At 35.7% G+C, this 20,260-nt stretch overlaps 1 protein-coding gene across 1 annotated transcript in view; it reads left to right on the top strand.

Moving 5' to 3' along the window:
• The window catches only part of CRY1 (cryptochrome circadian regulator 1), a 100,103-nt gene that overhangs the window by 53,610 nt on the left and 26,233 nt on the right, over positions 1-20,260 (top strand). Inside the window, exon 2 of the mRNA XM_002927658.4 lies at positions 8,182-8,290. Within this exon, the coding sequence (XP_002927704.1) occupies positions 8,182-8,290 (109 nt within the window). The remainder of the gene's footprint in view (positions 1-8,181; positions 8,291-20,260) is intronic.

Raw genomic sequence — 20,260 nt, 5'->3', positions numbered from 1 at the left:
GTAAGTGAAAAACTTGCAAATCTGTGAACCTAGAACCTGACTCCATTTTTATATATAAATGCTAGGTATTTCTTATGAAATAAGAAATATATATATGTATTTAATATATATACTGAGTTTATATATATACATACTGAGTGATATATACTGAGTTTTCCTAGAATATATTTATCACCTTCGTAAATCAAAACCTTTGTTTTGTCCAGAATTTTACTAATAAGTCTTGCTCAACATTACAGAAAATCATGTCATCAAAGGCAGTACCACTCATGGTTTTTGAGTCACCATTAATTGAAATATGTCAGTCTGTTTTTGTAGCTATTGAATTTAAAATGATTCTGATGTAGGTGTAGGCATCCAGCTAATTCGTTGTCTTCTTTTGTCCTACTCAGATATTTACATTTGGAAGTGCGTGTTATTTCTTTTTAAAAATGACCTTCCTTTTATTTCTGCCATATATTACAGTAAAGCATTATATTAATGCTCTAAGTTCGTACATATAGATATGTTATTCTATCTATAAATTTCTTTTTTAAATTTTTATTTAAATTTCAGAATTTAGAAGAGGGCACTGCAAAATATTTGTTATAAAAAGCAACATTGTGGGCACCTGGGTGGCTCAGGTAATTAAGCATCTGCCTTCTGTTCAGGTCATGATCTCCAGGGCCTGGGATCAAGCCCCATGTTGGGCCCCCTGCTCGTGGGGAGCCTGCTTCTCTCTCCCCTTCTGTCTCTCCCCTGGCTTGTGCTCTTTTCTTTCAAATGAATAAATAAAATCTTAAAAAAAAAAACAAAAGCAACATTGTGAGGGGTGCCTGGGTGGCTTAGTCAGTTAAGCGTCTGCCTTCGGCTCAGGTCATGATCCCAAGATCCTGGAATCAAGCCCTGCACAGGGCTCCCTACGAGCAGGGAGCCTACTTCTCTCTCTCCCTCTGCCTCTCCCCTAGCTTGTGTGTGCTCTCTATCTCTCTCACTCACTCTCTCTCTCTCAAATAAATAAAATCTTTTAAAAAAAAAAACCAACATTGTGTATAAGTTCACTGATTATGATCATTAGAGCCTGGCAAAATAAAAAATTTACTTTAAAAATATACATTTAATCTTTATTGAACATTAAACTATTCTCTCTCTTTAAGATTTTATTTGAGAGAGAGAGAGAGCACTAGTGGGAAGGAAGGGCAGAAGGAGAGGGAGAAGCAGGGAGCAGGGAGCCTGACACGGGGCTCCATTCCAGGACCCCGGGGGTCATGACCTGAGCCATCCAAAGGCAGACGCTTAACCGAGCGAGCCACCCGTGTACCCGTAAACTATTCTCTTTAGGGAAAATGTATCACAAAACATTCTGACAATTTGAATAATGATTAGGTTAGATGAAAGCACCAAAAATTTGTTACAAACCAGAAAAAAGTATATACAAACTTTATTCAATTTATAGAGTGACAAATTGCTATTTATAATTTTAAAATTTTCTAATAAAACACCATAGACTTTGGTTAATGACTAAGATTCTTTACTTGTTTTCTTTATTATAATTAATAAGACCAGAACTTTAATTTTTAAACATTTGACCGTTGCTTCATGCAGAGGACAGAAGATATTTTACATGTGATTTTAATGATTTTAATTTATATTCTTTAAATTAGTTCTTTAGAATCAGCAATGAATTGTTTTGATTTAGATATTCTAAGTGTATTTTTCATCTTTGAGCATATGATAAGTTACATTATAAAGTGCAGAACCAGATGGTTTTATTCTGCTGTGATACATGTTAATTTGTATGCCTTGTTTTCAACAACCGTGGGATTATGTTATGTCTCATCATTGGCTTTTTTAGACTATTTTATAGACAGAACTAGAAATTCTGGTTATATAAAGCTATTCTAGCACAGGCTAGAAAGTAGGTCATTGTGAGGGGAGTATACCAAACCGCCCACTGGTTGCTATAGCAATGACCTACTTTAAGAAACTATTTCTGTTGATTCATGTTGAAATCATCTGTTGGAAATGGTATAAGGAAACTCACTGCATGTAATTTTTTCTAATAGCAATAAGTTAGTGATCTCTGGAGGTTTTTTTTTTTTAAGTCTCTAATATGTTTAAAGTGAAGAAGTATATTTTCTTACTTAACACACTGTTTATTTTGAAGTGATGCAATTAGTAATGCAATTAAATAACAGGAGAATTGTGCTTCTGTATAGGTAATACAGTTATGCAAAGAGATGTAGTGAGTTTTACTACTGTTTGGCCCTTAAAAACTAACCTGTTGCATGTAGTTAATAGCATTATTAGCTGAGCCTCCAAATGGGTATAGTAATATGCCATATTAAGAGAAGATCTGAAAATATGTTCCTGGTAAAAGTGTACCCTGTGTATTTTCGATGTATTTTATTAAATTATTCCATTGAATATTGTATTCCTGTTCTGAGGCGTGTGTAATTGTAATATATAAAGGCTGAAATTGGTGTGTTCTCTGGAACACACCGAGTCTGAACCCTGACAGAACTCACTCTTCCCAGTTAAGGGTAAAGGATGAAAGGTTAGATTGTATATAGCACCCTTTCAAATAACATTATTCCTTCAGCACTGAAAAGAAATCTTATATGTCAGTGAGTTGATACTTTGAACCTACGACGTTAGAGATTTCAATTTATGGTATTGTCAAGGAAGGATTATATACTTAGAGATTTGTTGATTCAGGATCTTAATTGCACTATATCTTGTGATATATATATATAATATATATGTTATTATATATAAGTTATATATATAAGGTGTTTTATATATATAAGTTATATATATATAAGGTATTGTCAAGGAAGGATTATATACTTAGAGATTAGTTGATTCAGGATCTTAATTGCACTGTATCTTGCGATATATATATATATGACATATATAAGTTATGTGTGTGTATATATATATATATGACACATATAAGTTATATATATAACTTATACTCTCCATCCCCTTCCCTATTTTCACCCATTCCCCCACGCACCTCCCCTCTGGTAGCTATTTGTTCATTCTGTGTTGTTAAGGGTCTTTTTTGGTTTGTCTCTTTCTCCCCTGCCCCTTTGTTCATATGTATTATTTCTTAAATTCCACATATGAGTGAAATCATATGGTATTTGTTTTTCTCTGATTGGCTTATCTCACTTAGCATTATACTTTCTAGATCTATCCATGTTGTTGCAAATGGCAAGATTTCATTTTTTATGGCTGAGTAATATTCCACTATATATATCTTCTTTATCCATTTATTGATGGACACTTGGGCTGCTTCCATTATTTGGTTATTGTAAATAATGCTGCAGTAAACAAGGGTACATGTATCCCTTTGAATTAGTGTTTTTGTATTTTTTGGGTAAATACCCAGTAGTCATCATAGGGTTGTTCTATTTTTAATTTTTTGAGGAACTTCCATACTGTCTTCTACAGTGACTGCACCAGTTTGCATTCCCACCACCAGTGCACAAAAGTTCCTTTTTCTCCACATCCTTCCCAACACTTGTTTCTTGAGTCTTTGATTGTAACCATTCTCACAGGTGTGAGGTGATGTGTCGTGGTTTGGATTTGCATTTCCCTGATGATACAGGATGTTGAGCATCTTTTCAGGCATCTGGTGGCCATTTGTATGTCTTCTTTGAAGAGATGTTTGTTCATTTCTTCTGCCCATTTTTAATGGGATTGTTTGTTTTTTGGGTGTTAGATTGTGTCAATTTTTTATATATTTTGGATACTAACCCTTTATTGGATATGTCATTGGCAAATATCTTCTTCCATTCAGTAAGTTGTCTTTTAGTTTTGTTGATTTTTTCCTTCACTGTGGAGTGGAGTGGAGTGGAGAAGTCCTAAGATGTAGTCCCAATAGTTTATTTTTGCTTTTGTTTCCCTTGCTGCTGTTATATATTTATTCATGTTCACATTTGCCTTGTCACTGGGAAAGATTTTCATTGAACCTTTGTTCAAAGTCACATTCAGGATAAATTATGTATCCAAGACAATTATGCATATAGATGTAGGCATCCAGCTAATTAATTGTCTTCTGTTCTCATGCCCAGGTATTTACATAAAGAAATATGTGTTACTTTTTTTTGAAATATAAATTATTCCAAGAGGAGAATAATGAAAACTTAGGCTTAATGAATATCTACCAAGTACTAGTAATTCTACTAGGTGATTTTATAGTGTTCCTAGTTTTTTCAGCAGTCGTACAAGACAACTCTATGGGTTTTTTTTTTCCTATTTTTTTTTTAAGATTTTATTTATTTATTTGACAGAGAGAGATAGCCAGCGAGAGAGGGAACACAAGCAGGGGGAGTGGGAGAGGAAGAAGCAGGCCCCTGGGGCTCGATCCCAGGACCCTGGGATCATGCCCTGAGCCAAAGGCAGACGCCCAACGACTGAGCCACCCAGGCACCCCATTTTTTTAATCCCATTTCTGATCTTTTCAACAGACTGTATCAATCACATGATATTTGTTTGTCAAATGTAGAAACCAAAACACAGGTTAAGAAAACTGCGTAGTTAGGAATGAGACACAGATACTAATTTGGAATCCATCAGAAGGAGAAGGTGCTATGTATATATGATAGCTATAATATAAAGTACAATGTGAACGTTTCTCTAGGATCTAGAGTTTCATATGTCCTTTGATAGTTTAGATGATGGAGAAATTACTTTTGGCTGGAAGACTGAAGATTAGTAGTATATGAACTTGAAGAGATTGAAATTGGGAAAGGTATTCTAGGCTGAGGGAAGATCATGGAGCAAATTCCAGGAGAGTAGATAATGTGGCAAGAAGAGTAGTTTGGTTTGGTGAGAAGGAAGGGGGAATGGTAAGAAATGAACCTGCAACCCTAAGTTAGTGGCCAAGCAAAATAATGTGTTTTAGGGAATGAATCTTTGAGGACCTTTGTACAGGAAAGCGTGCGTCAGAAAGATTTGGTGTAGTGTATAAAATGAATTAGAGTGGGAAAGAGATGTTGGTAGGAAAATGTATTTTAAGACACTGTAATAAATAATGCCAGCAAGAGATAACAAGGGCTAGAACTATATCAAGAACAGAAGTGGTAGGAAGGAGGGGACCAAAAATAATAGGTACACGTAATTGTGCTTATTATGGATCAGGCACTGTTCTGAGAGTTTCACATGTAATTACTTACACATGTAATTTCTTTCACATATAATTAATTCTCACAACATGCTGTGATGTGGGTCCTATTACTATCCCCGCCATAAAGATGAGGAAATTAGAACTTTTCAGGATTGATTGAAGGATAGTAATTTGTTGCTAGAGTTGTTAAATTATGTGATATCCATGTAATGGAATACTATGAAACCATCAAAATTGATACTATAGAGGTATGTCTATTGCTTTGAAAAGATATTCACTCTATATTAAACCTTGTTTATAGTAGATATGGTATTTCTCAGTTTGTTTTACTCTGAAAGAGTATGCTCATTATCAATTTTATACCTTTTATGAAGTAAAAAAACAAACGTGTTTCTCTTATCTTCAGCCCCCTCCCAGGTTCCCACTCCCCAAAGGTAGCTATTATTAATAGCTTGGTAAGTATCCTTCTGATTATTTTCTTATGTACGTATAACATAAGTAAATATGTGCAAAGTACATTTTACTTTATGAAAAAATATATATGCATTTGGTTTTAGAAGTCACAGTGCAAAGGTACTATGTTCTTTTTTAAAGTACCTATATTTGAGTCCACTGTACCTCTCTAATTTTTATGTGAAATTACAATGATGTAAGTGATAACATCCACAGAAGAAAAATATCATACTATGGAAGAAAAACACCATATTTAAATATGACTATTCCTTTGCTTTATGCAGTACCAAAACAAAATTAGTTCTTTGGTTGCATTTTCCATTGTAACACTTTGCTTCAGTTCATATCATTCTCTACAGTGTTTGGTTCATAGAGTGTTTATTGAAAAGTATTAAGAATGCATAGCCTGTGAATAAGAAAGGGAAAAAAAAGAAGGCCAGTTATTAATTAATCCAGGTTTATTCATTATATGCATTAATAGGGTTTTTTTTTTTCTTTTCCCATTTTTTCCCATCTATTGTTGACCTGCTTGTACCACATGGAAACAATTCCATTCTGAAACTAATGGCACAAAAGAAATTTGAGAATTATCTCTGCCTTGGATTATCCTTCCAGGATATTTTAGTTTTATACTGTTTAAATTTAAGAAAACTTAAAATTGCTAGTTCATTCAACCCCTTAATTTTTTATCTGACTGCTACGGTGTCTAAAAACTCTTTTGCCAAGCAAGTACATAAAACTAGGTGTTTCCTAATAAATGTTTATCACCAAACATGATAAATTATTCATAGTTATGGATAATTTTACAAAATTTAGGTACTTTTGTGTTGATATAATGACAACAACAGTCTTCTCCCCCAAAGTATTTGCATATTTGTAGTGGTAAGTTGGGGTAGGGGTCAGTGTCAGGGCGGTGGCTCCAAACCCAGGCAGAACAAGGGGAGGTGAAATATAAATGTAAAGACAGAAAGGTTTGTTTCCTATTTGTTTAAAAACAGTTGTGCGACTTCCTAAAGGTGATACGGTGGGGGACATCTGGGTGGCTCAGTCGGTTAAGTGTCTGCCTTCGGCTCAGATCGTGATCCTAGAGTCTGGGATCAAGTCCTGTGTTGGGCTTCTTGCTCAGTGGGGAGTCTGCTTCTCCCTCTGCCTGCCACTCCCTCTGCTTGTAACCTCTCTCTTTCTGGCAAATAAATAGAATCTTAAAAAAAAAAAAAAGGTAATATAATGGGAGTCCTCACGAGTCCCCACACCCATAGAGAAGGTGACTCCTAAATGGAAAAGAGTATCAAACTTGACTAGGTATACTGATGTCAGTAATAACTACAACTGTAAAAAATTAACAAAACTTTCTTGATGAAATGATGGGATCAGAATAGGCAAATGATCTGAATTGAACAGCCTCCTAGAATAATGGTGTTTGGTAGAACTTTCTGCAGTGATAGAAATGTTCTTCACCTGTGCTGTCCAATATGGTAACTAATAGGCACACATATGGCTGTTGAGAGGCCTTGAAATATGGCAAGTGTGACTGAGAAACTAAATTGTTAATTTTGATTACATTTAAATGGCTATACGTGCATAGTGGCTACCATATTGGACAATGCATTTCTGAAACATGCCTTTTCATTTGTATCAGCTACTCCTCACAAGTAAAACACTTTCACTATTATCAGAGAGCACATGGCCTGTGGAAAAGGCAGACAAATATTTAACCTTAAGATCAGATACATAAAAGAAGCAGAGTAAAGAGGGAATAAGATATGTCCAGCTGAGCAGAAGAGAACCTAGATGAAATGTTAGAGAAATTAACATGAGGCAAATAGTGAGGTTGAATTTTCCAGGGATGACCTCTCTTTCAGATTTACTCTTGGAGACCACTCCATTTCTTCACAATAAAAGATGCGCAGCGAGCAGTCTTCTGGTACTGCCCCAGAATTTCCTGATATATCTATCATGTGTAAGCCTTGTTGGTACTTATTTAAAAATCCACCTGCTTCATGGAATTTTTTCTTTTTAAATTAACCTGGCGTTGTCTGAACTCAGAGTTGTGCCACATAATTTCACATCTATTTATTATCAGTTTCTTTAATTAGATAAGAAACTTGAAAATAGGCATGTTTTCTCTCATAGATGATTACAGTATCCCCTAATACTCAAATTCTTAAATTATTCACTTGCTCAGAGTGATTAAATAGGATATTTCCATTTTTTTTTCAGTAGAAAAATGTTCTAGATTTTTCAAGGTGACTTTTCTGGTTGAACTTGAGTTCATTTCATCAATGCAACAATGAAATCAATTCATTTAATTTATATAATTTTTATGCTTATGAATTAAACATTTTTAATATCCACTCACTATTATTTAATGGAAGTTAGTGATTTAATTTAGGAATTTCATTAAAATACCGAGAAACTTGTGTTATAATTAAAAAATTGTATGTATGATTTCTGGAAACAGTAATTTACAGACAAGTTAGAAATAATTAGATAATAAGAGGTAATAAAATTATGGTTTGGCATGTCAATTTTTAGGATAACATGATTTTGTAGTACTTTATATCTTCTAAATATACATGGTTTATGAATTTTAATGATATTTTTCTCTCTAGATTTTTGCTTCAGTGTCTTGAAGACCTTGATGCCAATCTGCGAAAATTAAACTCTCGTTTATTTGTGATTCGTGGACAGCCAGCAGATGTGTTTCCCAGGCTTTTTAAGGTAATCTGAAAAGTCTTTGCATAAAATAATGATCTTGTTTCAGAGAAGACACATATTTAGTAAGTAAGGTATTTGAGGTAATTTAAAGCATGGAAAATATAAGTATTTTTAAGTAAAAATTTTGTGGTTTTTTTTTTTTATTTAATAAAAGTTTCACGTGATAGAATCAGATAGTGAAAAAAGTGGTTTACAATGAAAACTTAAATCTTTCTTCTGCCTTAAACTGCTAGCTCCCCTTCCAGAAGCAGCAGCTAATACCAGTTTCTTATATATGCATTAGAAATATTTTTTGCATTAATAAGAATATATATGTGCATGTGTCTATATATATCTATATATATAAAAAATACCTGTAAGTCTGTCTATATATATAAATTTGCATTTTTGTGTATGTTACCATCCCCCCTTTTAATAACCAATATAAAAATACACTATATTATACACCATCTGTGCTATGCTTTATTCACGTGGCCATGTGTTTTAGAGGTTGTTTCCTACTGCTCCCTCAGTCTTTTAAATGGCTTCCTAGTATTCCATTGTGATGGGGATTAAGGAGTGCCCTTGCGATGAGCGCTGGGTGATGTATAGAATTGTTGAATCACTATATTGTACCCCTGGAACTAATATAACAGTGTATGTTAACTATGTTGGAATTAAGACAAAAAAAATAAAATCACAAAAATTTTATTTACTTGTTTAAAAAAAATTGTTTTAAGTCAGCACATCTTTTATGTTTTTTGTTTTGAGCTTTCCTCTACCTAAATTAACATTACTGGATTAAACTACCTTCCGCATTTAGATGCTATCCCGGTCTTTGGCAGAGAAGTAGTGATTTCCACATGGGCCATAAAATACAGATAGATGAAACACATAAGGCACATAGAGTGTTTACTATTTTATTCTGATTTTCCTTGGGCTATGTACTATGTAAAATACCACTTATGAAGACTTCCTTTTCAGATTATATACTATGTCTACAGCCATAGAGGGAATGAATTCCTTTTTTCTTTAATGCATTGATGTTTTTATTTTTACTTTTTGTTTAGAGGTGCTACATGCATGTGTTAAAAAAAAAAAAAACCTAAAAGGATTTACAATAAAAAGCAGGTCTCCTTCCCACTCCTCCACCCTCACACCTCCGTTTCTCTCAGAGAAAAGATTCTTTTGTTGGTAACCAGCTGACTCATTTACATTATTGTCTCTGGTTTTATTATTCTAGTACAGAAAATAGAATTTTTAATAGGTAAGTAATCCTATTTCCCACATGGAAGGTAAAACTGTTTTAGACTGGTAACAACAGTGCTTTAGTTGATTGGGGTGGTGAGAGTGGTTCCAGTACTGATGTCTAGTATACATCTTCTCCTCTCTATAGCATTCACTCATTCTATTTGTATTGAGTAGATTCAGGAATGGGGTCAGAACATTTTTATTTTTTATATAGACATATTTACATATATATACATATTTACATTTATATTTACATATTTACTGATAAACTGTTGTTTTTTCTGATGTGTTTTCTACTTAGAATTTTTCCTGAACTTAATATAGGACTTTTTTTTTTTACTTCTTTTTTTATGTTTTGAAGAAATGATAAACTTATCAGACACAATGTAGGCAAAACTTGGATACACTATTAATCATATGAATCTTACATAAATTGTTATTATTATGCAGTTAAATCTTGCAGCTTCCACATTTGGTGCCAGCATGGTAAGCTACCAAGACCATGTACATTCTAGGCTCAGCAGAAACTTTTAGTGAACAGTTTAACATTAAAACATTCTCATTATATCCAAGAAACAGGGACTAAAGTCTTTATAGATGGACTCACTGAAGTGTAACAAACTGTTCTGTTCAAAATCATATTATAAATCAGAGAACATCTAAAGCCACTCATATGTCACATGCATAAAATTTGTTTTATGCTTTTTGAGTTATTTTGGACTCTTGCCTTATTATTTTGTAGTACATGCTCATTTGAATAAGAGAATTCATTCAATAAATATTGATTGAGTGCCTACTATGTACAAGGCAGAGTTCAAGGTGGTGTGGATATACTAGTGAGCCAAATAGAAGACATTCCTACCTTGGCAGAGCTTATATGATAGTAGGAAGGAGGCAGATAATAAACAAGTAAATATGAAGTGTCAGGTGGTGATAGGTGCTAAAATAAAGTGTGGGATATTAAATGCCAAGGTGAAGGAAGGGTAATTTTTTATATGGGATCATGGAAGGCCTCACTTCTAAGATGACATATGAGCAAACGTGAAGGGACTGAGCCATGCAAATATCTGGGATGTGATATTGTGAATTTACAACATTTTCCACCTTGTTCCACCAAAAGGTCAATTAAATAAATCTGGGTTGGCCATATAACTTATTCTGACCAACTGACAAGGAAGACATTGAATTCCAAATCCTAAGCTTCAAGGAGCCTTGAAGCTTCTGTCTTTGCCCTTTTGGAATGCTTCTTGTATCATGCAGGGAATATGGGCTAGAATATCTAGCCCATAGACTATGGAGAGATAGAAGGCCAATCAATAGCCAGCACCAAGATCTGAGATGTAGGAGAGAGATTATCTCAGATCCTCTAGGCCCAGCCAAACTGTCAACTGATTGCAAACTCATGAGTGAGCCCAGGTGAGACCAACAGAACCACCATCTAGTTAGTTAGTTGACAGACTTGTGAGAATCTATCATTTTGAGCTGCTAAAATCAACATGGGGAAAGAATGTTGCGGGCAGAGGGAACAGTAGTTAGAAAGGCCTGCATGTGAAAGTGTGCCATGACTTGTTTAGGAATAGCAAGAAGGCCAGAATGGGTAGAAGCAGTGAGTGAAAATGAGAGAAAGGGTCAGAGAGGTTGCAAGGAGCCAGATCACGGAACTTTATTTATAGACCATGTTTAGGAGTTTGGCTGTTACTCTGAGAGAAATGGGATCCATGGAGATTTTTGAGCATATGAGTGACATGATTTCACTTACATTTTCTTTTTTTTTCTTTTCTTTTCTTTTTTATTTATTATTGAATTATATAATGATAATGAATATTATATATATTATATAATTATATAGCATATACATATATAATTATATAATATATTTGTATATATAAATATATAATTATATAAAATATATTATTTATATATTATATAATTATATATAATTATATATTATATAATAATATAATGATAATGAATATATTATTGACGTACAATGTTATATTAGTTTCAGGTATAGAGCATATCAATTCAACAATTCTATATATCACTCAGTGCTCACCATAAGTATAGTCACCATCTGTCACCATACAATGTTATTACGATATTATTGACGATATTCCCTATGCAATATTTTTCATCTCCATGACTTATTTATTTTATAACTGGAGGTTTGTACCTCTTAATCCCTTTCATCTATTTTGTTCATCTTCCCACCCACCTCCCCTCTGGCAACCACCAGTTTGTCCTCTGTATTTAAGAGCCTGGTTTGTTTGTTCATTTGTTTTGTTTTTTAGATTCCATATATAAGGAAATCATATATTTGCCTTTTTTTGTCTGACTTATTTCACTTAGGATAATATACCCTAGGTCCATCTATNGTTCAAGGTGGTGTGGATATACTAGTGAGCCAAATAGAAGACATTCCTACCTTGGCAGAGCTTATATGATAGTAGGAAGGAGGCAGATAATAAACAAGTAAATATGAAGTGTCAGGTGGTGATAGGTGCTAAAATAAAGTGTGGGATATTAAATGCCAAGGTGAAGGAAGGGTAATTTTTTATATGGGATCATGGAAGGCCTCACTTCTAAGATGACATATGAGCAAACGTGAAGGGACTGAGCCATGCAAATATCTGGGATGTGATATTGTGAATTTACAACATTTTCCACCTTGTTCCACCAAAAGGTCAATTAAATAAATCTGGGTTGGCCATATAACTTATTCTGACCAACTGACAAGGAAGACATTGAATTCCAAATCCTAAGCTTCAAGGAGCCTTGAAGCTTCTGTCTTTGCCCTTTTGGAATGCTTCTTGTATCATGCAGGGAATATGGGCTAGAATATCATATTAAGGGAGACTATGGAGAGATAGAAGGCCAATCAATAGCCAGCACCAAGATCTGAGATGTAGGAGAGAGATTATCTCAGATCCTCTAGGCCCAGCCAAACTGTCAACTGATTGCAAACTCATGAGTGAGCCCAGGTGAGACCAACAGAACCACCATCTAGTTAGTTAGTTGACAGACTTGTGAGAATCTATCATTTTGAGCTGCTAAAATCAACATGGGGAAAGAATGTTGCGGGCAGAGGGAACAGTAGTTAGAAAGGCCTGCATGTGAAAGTGTGCCATGACTTGTTTAGGAATAGCAAGAAGGCCAGAATGGGTAGAAGCAGTGAGTGAAAATGAGAGAAAGGGTCAGAGAGGTTGCAAGGAGCCAGATCACGGAACTTTATTTATAGACCATGTTTAGGAGTTTGGCTGTTACTCTGAGAGAAATGGGATCCATGGAGATTTTTGAGCATATGAGTGACATGATTTCACTTACATTTTCTTTTTTTTTCTTTTCTTTTCTTTTTTATTTATTATTGAATTATATAATGATAATGAATATTATATATATTATATAATTATATAGCATATTACATATATAATTATATAATATATTTGTATATATAAATATATAATTATATAAAATATATTATTTATATATTATATAATTATATATAATTATATATTATATAATAATATAATGATAATGAATATATTATTGACGTACAATGTTATATTAGTTTCAGGTATAGAGCATATCAATTCAACAATTCTATATATCACTCAGTGCTCACCATAAGTATAGTCACCATCTGTCACCATACAATGTTATTACGATATTATTGACGATATTCCCTATGCAATATTTTTCATCTCCATGACTTATTTATTTTATAACTGGAGGTTTGTACCTCTTAATCCCTTTCATCTATTTTGTTCATCTTCCCACCCACCTCCCCTCTGGCAACCACCAGTTTGTCCTCTGTATTTAAGAGCCTGGTTTGTTTGTTCATTTGTTTTGTTTTTTAGATTCCATATATAAGGAAATCATATATTTGCCTTTTTTTGTCTGACTTATTTCACTTAGGATAATATACCCTAGGTCCATCTATGTTGTTGTAAATAGCAAGATTTCATTCTTTTTTGTGACTGAGTAATATTCCATTACACACACACACACACAGACATACTACATCTTTATCCATCCATCTATCAGTGGACACTTAGGTTGCTTCCATATCTTGATTATTATAAATAATCCTGCAACAAACATAGAGGTACATATATTTTTTGAATTAGTGTTTTCATTTTCTTTGAGTAAATACCCAGTAGTAGAATTACTGGATCATACAGTATTTCTATTTTTAATTTTATGAGGAACCTCCATACTGTTTTCCACAGTGGCTGCACCAATTCACATTCCCACCAACATCACATCAGGGTTCCCTTTTCTCCACATTCTTGCCAGCACTTGCTATTTCTTGTCTTTTTAATACTAGCCATTCTGAGTGGTGTGAGATGATATCTTATTGTGGTTTTGATTTGCATTTCCCTCATGATGAGTGATGTTGAGCATCCTTTTTTGTATCTGTTGGCCATCTGTATATTTTCTTTGGAAAAATGTCTATTCAGGTCCTTTGACCATTTTTCTAATTTAAATTTAATTAACATATAGTATATTATTAGTTTCAGAGGTAGAGTTCAGTGATTCATCAGTTGCGTATAACACCCAGTGCTCATTACATCAAATGCCCTCCTTAATGCCATAAGAGACTTAACTATAGGAAACAAACCGAGGGTCCTTTATATATTTTGGATATTAATCTCTTCTTGGATGATATATCATTTATAAATACCGTCTTCCATTCAGTCGATTACTTTTTTGTTTTGTTGATTTCCTTCATTGTGTGAAAGCTTTCTATTTTGGTGTACTCCCAATAGTTTAATTTGCTTTTGTTTCCCTTGCCAGAGAAGACATCCATAAATATGTTTCTAGGGCTAATGTCTCAACAATGAGAAGAAAGTGAATATGCTACAAAATCGTAGGTTGTTTTTTTTTTTTTAACCTGCTAGAGAGTCGAGGACACAGAGAAACCTAAGTAAATTCCATAAAGAGATGAGCTTTTCATAGGAAAGAGACTCATGTCTATATCCATGGAGGCACAGCAGAAAAAGAAGGGAATCCACTGTAGTTGAGAGTAAAAGGAAACCAGTTGAAATTTACCAAGCTTTTTGTGGTCATACATGGACTGACATGGCAGATTAGAATTCCAAGAAACCCTGATCACAGACAAGTTCATACGCACTCTGTAGTTCTTTCCTGCAGTGCTTTTGTGGAGTACCAGTGGCAATATACCAAAGGCTGGGGCAAGGCAGAAGAGCTGAGAGAGATCCCTCACTGAAGTGCTAATGGGCATTTGCTTAGTACAAAGTAGCAGTCCACTGAAGCTGGGGACAGGACAGCAGGGTAGAAAGATGTCTCCAGAGGTACAGAAAATTAGGGGACAGGGCTGGAAAACAAAGAGAACTCCCCAGCAACCACAGAGTTGATGGGTAGACAGCAAAGCAGAGAGAGATATACAGTTTGTAAAGCTATTAACTAGGCTGTAAAGCAGAGTGAGACATCTAGAATCTTGTCTATGCTCAGGTCCCAAGCCCTGTTGATAAACCTGGATCCTACCCTCAAAATATTTGAACCTCAGTGGTGAATGGAATTTAACTAAAGCAGCAGCAAAGCCAAGCCCCACCTCAATTACAGACTATAGTAATTCAAATTCTAGCAGTCAGAGCCAAGAATATGTACTTTTCTAGAGATAAATATTATTTGTTCCATCTCTGTCCTTTACACTGTTGTCTGTCATACAATCAAAAATTATGAGACAAATGAAGAAGCAGGAAAATGTGACTTGCAATCAAGTAAAAAAAAGAAAGAAAAGAAAAAAAAAAACCCAGTAGAAATAGTCCCACAGTTGATGCAAATGTTGGATTAGAATAAAGGACTTTACAATAATTATGCCATAGATATTAAAGAATCTTGTCAAAGGTGGGAAATGTGAATAGATGATAATTTCAGTATAAAATGAAAACTATTAGAAAGAAGGAAATGAAGAATTCATTCAGTGGGCTTTTTCAGAGTAGACAGAGCAGAAGAAAGATCAGTGAACTTGAAGACTGGCAATTGAAATTTATCCCAACTGAAGCACAAAAAGAAGGAAATCTTTTTAAAAAGGGAACTGAGTGTGTACATGTGGAACAGTAGTAAATGGCCTAACATATGTATAACTGGAGACCTAGAAAAAAAAGGGGAGAGAGATTGGGACAGAAAAAAAAAATGTTTGAAGAGATAATGATTAAGAATTTTCTAAAATTGGTAAGAAGATACATCTGGATCTCTACAAACAAACATCTCTGGCACTGGGTATTGAGGTACGAAGCGGGGAGCAGTGAAGCTGCACACAGATATCGGAAGATAAACGGGAGGGGAAGGGAGCCACCACGCTTGGGTGCTGGGAAGCAGTAGCCTCCTGTGCTGGGAAGTGGGCTGGACTCGTGGACCGATAGCCACCAGGAACCAGACTGAAACCGGGAGTTCAGGAGCGTGCGTGTGGACCAGACCAAAACTGGGAGCTCAGGAGTGCATGAACAAGACTGAAACCGGGAGCTCTGGAGTGCACATGTGACCAGACTAAAAACTGGAGCTCTGGAGCACATGCGGGAACCAGGGGTGGCTGGCGGTGTTAGAAGCACATTGGGCAGAGATGTGCCGGCCCTGGGAGCGAGGACTGGGAGAACGGCTGTGGGGCGCACAACCCGGGACGCTGTGGGGTTTTTAGCAGCTCTGACAGAAAAAGAGTTAGAGTGGCCAGGAGAGTTCAGTGAAGAGCAGACTGTGATCTCTGTTCTGAGACAGAGGTTTGGATACGGTCACTGCTGCTCTGACCCTCTGAAGAGTCACAGAAAACCACCAGGGAAAGATGCCAGAGGACAAACGCCTGGAAAAACTGGTTCTCACTGTGCCCATCGCTGCCCCCCCCCAGGGGACAGGGCAACTCTACCCAAACAGGGTTGCCTGAGTATCAGCACAGCAGGCCCCTCCCCCAGAAGGCAGGCTGAAAAAACAAGGGCCACATCCCTAGGGTCCCTATAAAACAAGTACATCTTGCTTGGGTCCTGGTCAATAATTTGGGCTCTGTACATCCCCGCAACCACACCACATCAGAATGACAAGGAGGAGGAACCCCCAACAAAGGAAAGAAACAGACTCTGGCCTCTGCCACAGGACTAATGGATATGGATATAACTAAATTGTCTGGAATGGATTTCAGAGTAACAATGGTCAAGATGATGTGTAGGCTTGAAAAAAATATTAACGAAAATATGGAATCTCTAAGGGCAGAAATGGGAGTGAATCTGGTGGAAATTAAGAATGCTCTGAATCAAATGCAGTCTAAACTGGATGCTCTGATGACCAGGGTAAACGAGGCAGAAGAATGAATTAGTGTGTTAGAGGATGAGATGATAGAAAAGAAAGAGAAGAAACATGGCTTAAGAAACTCCACTTTCAAGAAATAAGACTATGGGAGATTATTGACTCAATGAAACATTCCAGTGTCAGAATCATTGGCATCCCCAAGGGGGTGGAGAAAGAGAAAGGTCTAGAAGAGATATTTGAACAAATTGTAGCTGAGAACTTCTGTAATCTTGTGAAGGAAATAAGCATTCGTGTCCAAGAGGCAGAGAGGACTCCTCCCAAGATCAATGAGAACAGACCAACACCACATCACATAATAGTATAATTCACAAATCTTAGATCCAAGGAAACAATCTTGAAAGCGGCCAAGGGGAAGAGATTCCTCACATACAGAGGGAGGAACATCAGAATAATGTCAGACTTGTCTACAGAAACCTGGCAAGCCAGAAAAAGCTGACAAGACATATTCAGAGCACTAAGTGAGAAGAACGTGCAGCCAAGGATTCTTTATCCAGCAAGGCTGCCATTCAGAATGGATGGAGAGACAAAGAGCTTCCAAGACAGGCAGAAACTGAAAGAATATGTGACCACCAGGCCAACCCTACAAGAAATATTAAGGGGGGGTTCTATAAAAGTAAAAAGACTCCAAGAGTGATAGAGAACAGAAATTTACAATCTGTAGAAACAAAGACTTCACAGGCAGCATGACATTATTAAAATCATATCTCTCAATAATCACTCTCAATGTGAATGGCCTAAATGCTCCCATAAAATGCCACAGGGTTGCAGATTGGATAAAAAGACATGACCCATCCATATGCTGTCTACAAGAGACTCATTTTGAACCTAAAGTTACATTAAGACTGAAAATGAAGGTATGGAGAACAATTTTTTGTGCCAACGGACCTTTAAAGAAAGCTGGAGTAGCAATTCTCATATCAGACAGATTAGATTTCAAGCTAAAGACTGTAGTTAGAGATACAGAAGGACACTATATTATTATTCTTAGAGGGTGTATCCAACAAGAGGATCTAACAATTATAAGTATCTATGCCCCCAACAGGAGAGCAGCCAGATATACAAGCCAACTCTTAACCAGAATAAAGAGATATATAGGTAATAATACGTTAATAGTAAGGGACCTCAACACTCCACTCTCAGCAATAGACAGATCATCTAAGCAGAAAATCAACAAAGAAACAAGAGCTTTGAATGATATACTGGACCAGATGAACCTCATAGATATATACAGAACACTACACCCTAGAACAGAACACTCATTCTTTTCGAATGCACATAGGACTGTCTCCAGAATAGACCATATTCTGGGTCACAAAACATGTCTCAAAAGACTGAGATTATTCTCTGCATATTCTCAGACCACAATGCTTTGAAACTGGAACTCAATCACAAGGAAAAATTTGGAAGAAACTCAAACACTTGGAAACATCCTGCTTAAGAATGATTGGGTAAACCAGGAAATTAAAGAAGAACTTAAGCAATTTATGGAAACCAATGAGAATGAAAATGCATCAGTCCAAAACCTATGGGACACTGCAAAGGTAGTCCTAAGGGGAAAATACATAGCCATCCACACCTCACTCAAAAGAATAGAACAATCAATGCAGTCCTTATATTCTCACCTTAAGAAGCTGGAGATGGAACAGAAGAACAGGCCTAACCCATGCACGAGGACACAATTGATTAAGATTAGAGCAGAGATCAATGAATTAGAAACCAGGAGGACAGTAGAGCAGATCCCCAAACTAGAAGCTGATTCCTTGAAAGAATTAATAAGATTGATAAGCCACTGGCCAGACTTATTCAAAAGAATAGAGAAAGGACCCAAATTAATAAAATTATGAATGAAAGGGGAGAGATTACAACCAACACCAAGGAAATAGAAATAATCATTAGAAACTGTTATCAACAACTATATGCTAATAAATTAAACAACCTGGAAGAAATGGATGCCTTCCTGGAAACCTATAAACTACCAAGACTGAAACAGGAAGAAATAGATTATCTAAACAGACCAATTAATCATGAAGAGATTGAATTAGTGATCAAAAACCTCCCAAAAAACAAGAGTCCAGGGCCTGATGGATTCCCTGGGGAATTCTACCAAACATTCAAAGAAGAAATAATACCTATTTTCCTGAAGCTCTTTCAGAAAATAGAAACAGAAGGAAAACTACCAAACTCATTCTATGAGGCCAGTATTACCTTGATCCCAAAACCAGACAAAGACCCCATCAAAAAGGAGAATTACAGACCAATATCCCTAATGAATATGGATGCCAAAATTCTCAACAAGATCCTAGCTGATAGGATCCAACAGTACTTTAAAAGGATTAGCCATCACAACCAAGTGGGATTCATCCCTGGGATGCAGGGGTGATTCAACATTTGCACATGGATCACATTAATAAGAGAAGAGACAAGAACCATATGATCCTCTCAATGGATGCAGAGAAAGCATTTGACAAAATACAGCATCATTTCCTGATTAAAACCCTTCAGAGTGTAGGGATAGAGGGTATATTCCTCAATTTCATAAAAAGCATCTATGAAAAGCCTACAACGAATATCATCCTCAGTGGGTAAAAGCTGAGAGCCTTGCCCTTAAGATCAGGAACACGACAAGGGNATAGAGGGTATATTCCTCAATTTCATAAAAAGCATCTATGAAAAGCCTACAACGAATATCATCCTCAGTGGGGAAAAGCTGAGAGCCTTGCCCTTAAGATCAGGAACACGACAAGGGTGCCCACTCTTGCCATTATTGTTCAACATAGTACTAGAAGTCCTAGCAACAGCAATCAGACAACAAAAAGGGATAAAAGGTATTCAAATTGGCAAAGAAGAAGTCAAACTCTCTCTCTTTGCAGATGACATGATACTTTACATGGAAAACCCAAAAGACTCCACCCCCAAATTACTATAACTCATACAATAATTCAGTAATGTGCACCATGCATGGTGCGCTGGGTGTTATATGCAACTAATGAATCTGGAGCTTTACATCAAAAACCAGGGATGTACTCTATGGTGACTAACATAATATAATAAAAAATATTATTATAAAAAAATAAATAAAAATTGGTAAGTTACCCAGAACTTAAAGCCCCCCAAAATAAAAAATAATAAAATAAAATAAAAATAAAAATTGGTAAATAAAAAAAAAAACAATTCAGTAATGTGGCAGGATACAAAATCCATGCTCAGAAATCGGTTGCATTTCTATACACGAACAGTGTGACTGAAGAAAGAGAAATTAGGGAATCGATTCCATTTACAGTAGCACCAAAAACCATAAGATATGTTGGAATAAACTTAGCCAGAGAGGTAAAGGATCTATACTCTAGAACCTACAGAACACTGATGAAAGACATTGAAGAAAACACAAAAAGATGGAAAAATATTCCGTGCTCATGGATCGGA

Source organism: Ailuropoda melanoleuca, chromosome 15 (genome assembly GCF_002007445.2).
Source record: "Ailuropoda melanoleuca isolate Jingjing chromosome 15, ASM200744v2, whole genome shotgun sequence".
Taxonomy (NCBI): Eukaryota; Metazoa; Chordata; class Mammalia; order Carnivora; family Ursidae; genus Ailuropoda; species Ailuropoda melanoleuca.
Note: the sequence above shows the minus strand (reverse complement) of the source record. Positions and strands in the feature narration are given on the sequence as shown.